A 3,670-nucleotide genomic window follows, 5' to 3' on the forward strand; every position below is an offset into this window, starting at 1 on the left:
CTTATAATTTATCCATTAGGTGATAATGAAGAATAAAAGGTAAAAATTATAAAAGATGAAAATATGTAATTATCATTTTTATACTTAACATAAGAATATTTTAAGTAATAAAATAGTTAGGTGGGTGTGAAAAAACAAATTCACTACATTAGAAACATGAATTTTTGGGTTCTATTACTAAATTAGGAGTCTCCATTCTCATATATATTTATTATATTTCTTTTTTAACTCTTTTTTCTTGATATATGAATATATTATTGTTGTGAAAAAAAAACATATAATTGAATGAAGTGTTATTATTACAATTGACTAGTTGACTATGTATAATACTCTTCTCTTTGATTCTACACAAAAAGAAAATGGCATAATTTAGAATTGTGGTAGTAAAACATGTGTCTTACATTAATAAGAAAGTGATATATGAGAGAAAATGGACAAATGATAGGAGCAAGTCATAGTCATTTGACTCATTTGTAGTCAAAAATAAAAAAACACAAATGTCAGTCATTTGACCTTATTACATGAATTTTTTTCATAATAAATTTTAAAAGTGTTGATAAATGTTACAAAATATTTAATTTCCAAAAAGATTAGTTAAATCATGACTACAAATTATTTATTAAAAAATCACTAAAATCTATAATAAAAAAGAAGCCTCAAATTGCAAACTAGTATACTCAATTACAATACAAGATAAAGCTTTTATACTAAACTTGAAACAATGGTTTGAAGAATACTAGGATTCGAAATCTTTCGATGAATCCTTTCAATGGTTTTCGGTTATATCGTGTCTGGTCAGATCCTACATAATGTGGGTTTGTTTTGGATTCCAACAAAATACCCAAGACTTGTAGAAAGAATCATGTTCATAGTATTGTATTCCTTTTCAATATTCAACTCCAATAATTCAACAATTATCTTACCTAACAATTTCCTCGAGTTTTTCAAGAACTTGCTTAATGTCAGGCCGATGAGATGGCGAAGGAGAACAACAAGCCAAAGCCAATCGAACGAAAGCAAGAACCTTATCTTCGGCCTCAAGAATGATATAGGAATTGTATATGTTTTTTCCCATAGGATGGTTCAATATGGAATCTCTCATGATGTTTGGCAAATAGAAATCATGATCATTCTCCTTTTTGGGTTCTTTTCTAGTGACTAATTCAAGAAAGATCACACCAAGGCTATAGATGTCAGTAGATTCATTAGCATTCTTCATTTTGATTAGCTCGGGTGCTTTGTATCCTTCTGAAAGCAATTCTTGACCTGCCATTTCATTCAAAAGAAGATGTAGGCCGAAATCTGACACAAATGGATGGTAATTTTGATCTAGTAAAACATTCTTGGATTTTAGATTTCCATGGATTAAAGGCTTCTTCAATCTACAATGAAGATGTTCAATTCCTCTAGCAATTCCAATTGAAATCTTATGTATGATTGCCCATTTGTAGAAATCTCCATTCCCATCTGTTTTTTTTTTGGTTTTCACAGAAAATTCACAACATTTAGGAAATCAGAAATCAGACAGAGGAACAATTACAGCAATACCCAGAAACCAAAAAGCTTGAAAAGATGATTAAATTACCTCTAATGAACTGTTCTAGATTTCCTTTACCCAAAAAAGGGTAAACCAATAGCTTCTCTCCTCTTGGTCCAGCGTAAAACGCATGAAGAGGAACCAAATTTTGATGTCTAACTGAACCCAGAAACTGAATCAATGGCACAACCTCTTTAAGCTTACCGGCGCACGCCGGCCGGAGAAATCTCAGGACAGCAACAGTTTCAGTACTAATCAAATTAGCCTCATATAAAGTCCCATAGCTTGATTTTCCAATAACCTCTCCAGGAGCTTCAAGTATATCATGTGATGTTAGATCTTCTCCTCCTTGAAATTTCATCAAATCCTCTGTTTCTACTTCTTCTTCTTCTTCTTTTCCCTTTCTATTTTCTTCTAAATCGGGTGTTGTTGATTCGACTGTTTTGTGGGTTCTTCTACAAAGGTAACAGTAATAGATCACGAAAAAGAAAACGGCTATGGTGAATAAGAAAGGCAAGGCTATGATTAAGAGGAGTTTGTATTTGTTTTCCATGGTGGAAATGAAGAGAAAGAATGGAAGAAGAAAGAAGCGAGATCTGGGGTTTGAGTTGAATTCAAAATTGGAATAAAACATGGGTTGGATTGCTTCGTCATTTGTCTTCCATTGAAGTGTAGAACAGGAAATCTTGAATGGGATTTTGATATGGGAAACTTGAAGCTAGATTTCTGGAATCTGGTTACTTACTATACTATGATAAATGAATTGAATGGAGAAGAAGATTGATGATAGATAAGGAAATTTATTTTTATTATCTCACTATCTCAATCATTTTTTAAACAATCTTTTTTTTTTTATATATATATTTTTTTGTACTCACTTTAATTTTTAGGGCTTATATGATGTTTGGTTATTTGAAAAAAAATTATAAATTTTTTTGAAAAATATTATTTAAAAAAAATATTTTAATATTTTGATTAAATTAAGTTGGGTATACTATAAGGGTATATAAGTTTTACCAACAAAATCTTTCATTGTAATTTTATGTTTTACATTTAAAAATGTGATTCAAAATATTTAATATAAAATTATAAAAAAGATGTAGGGTAATGCAAAGTTTGTTTAAATCAAAATAATATGGCAAATAACTTTTTGTTCTTTTATTTTTATTTTTATCATATTTTGCCAAATTTTAATACAAACAAAAGGCCAATTAATTTTTTGATTCGATATAATAAGACAGATTCAGTTTCTAAATCAGATCTGATAGCCGACCATATTAAGGACTTTTAATTCAACACACTTTTAGTCTCATTCAATATATGGCATTAAATAATAAAATATCTCTTAAATTATTTACTAGGATATAGTTTCAAAATATGTTCAGTCATCTTTTAAATATAAACCAAATTTTGTTTTTAACGATTTCAAACACGGATAATTTATTTTGTGGTTAACATTTAAAAATAAATAAATTAAGTAAAATATCTATCTAACTGTTAAATTTTATCGAACGAAGAGTTTTGACTACTAATTTTTTAAAATTCGATATTTAAATTAGTGATACTAATATTTTATTTATTTATTTATAAATGTTCACGTAAAGAATAAGTTAACGACGATTAAAATTATTAAGAAAAAATTTCGTTTGGTATAATTTTTACAATAATGAGTCTCAAATTATAAGATGTCCAAAATTCAAATTGACCCGATAAACAACACTAATATAATAATTGGGCTGTTCCAAATAGGGCTGCAAATGAGTTGAGCCGAGTTCAAGCCTGAGCTCGAACTCGACTCGATTAAATATTTATTAACTTGACTCGAAAGAGTTTATAAATTTGAGCTCAACTCGACCATTTACCTACAAGCTCGGCCCGACTCGAAAGTTTGAACAAAAATTAAATTTCCAAACTCAAACTCGAACTTGAACTCGAGCTCGAATTCAAACCAAAATTTATTTTCAAAATGAAAATATCAAACTTGTATACTTATTCAACATTCAAAACATGATATTTTAAAGTAAAAATATGAAATCATCATAACTATTTAAAATTTCAAAACAAGATGTATATAAAAGAGTTTTTTTCCTTCTTTGTCACTGAATTTCCTTAAAACCAAAAAAAAAATAGAGT

The 3,670-nt window shown here is 28.6% G+C and overlaps 1 protein-coding gene across 1 annotated transcript; it reads right to left on the reverse strand.

Annotated features, from left to right (window-relative positions):
* Positions 1-638: 638 nt before the first annotated feature.
* LOC124937701 (putative kinase-like protein TMKL1) lies at positions 639-2,345 on the reverse strand. The gene is made up of 2 exons (XM_047478013.1): positions 1,586-2,345; positions 639-1,467 (listed from the first exon to the last, which is right to left on the reverse strand). The coding sequence occupies exons 1-2, from the start codon at positions 2,169-2,171 to the stop codon at positions 920-922; spliced, it is 1,134 nt and encodes a 377-aa protein (XP_047333969.1). The 5' UTR covers positions 2,172-2,345; the 3' UTR covers positions 639-919.
* Between the last annotated feature and the right edge of the window lie 1,325 nt (positions 2,346-3,670).

The sequence above is a fragment of the Impatiens glandulifera genome, chromosome 1 (genome assembly GCF_907164915.1).
Source record: "Impatiens glandulifera chromosome 1, dImpGla2.1, whole genome shotgun sequence".
Classification (NCBI taxonomy): domain Eukaryota; kingdom Viridiplantae; phylum Streptophyta; class Magnoliopsida; order Ericales; family Balsaminaceae; genus Impatiens; species Impatiens glandulifera.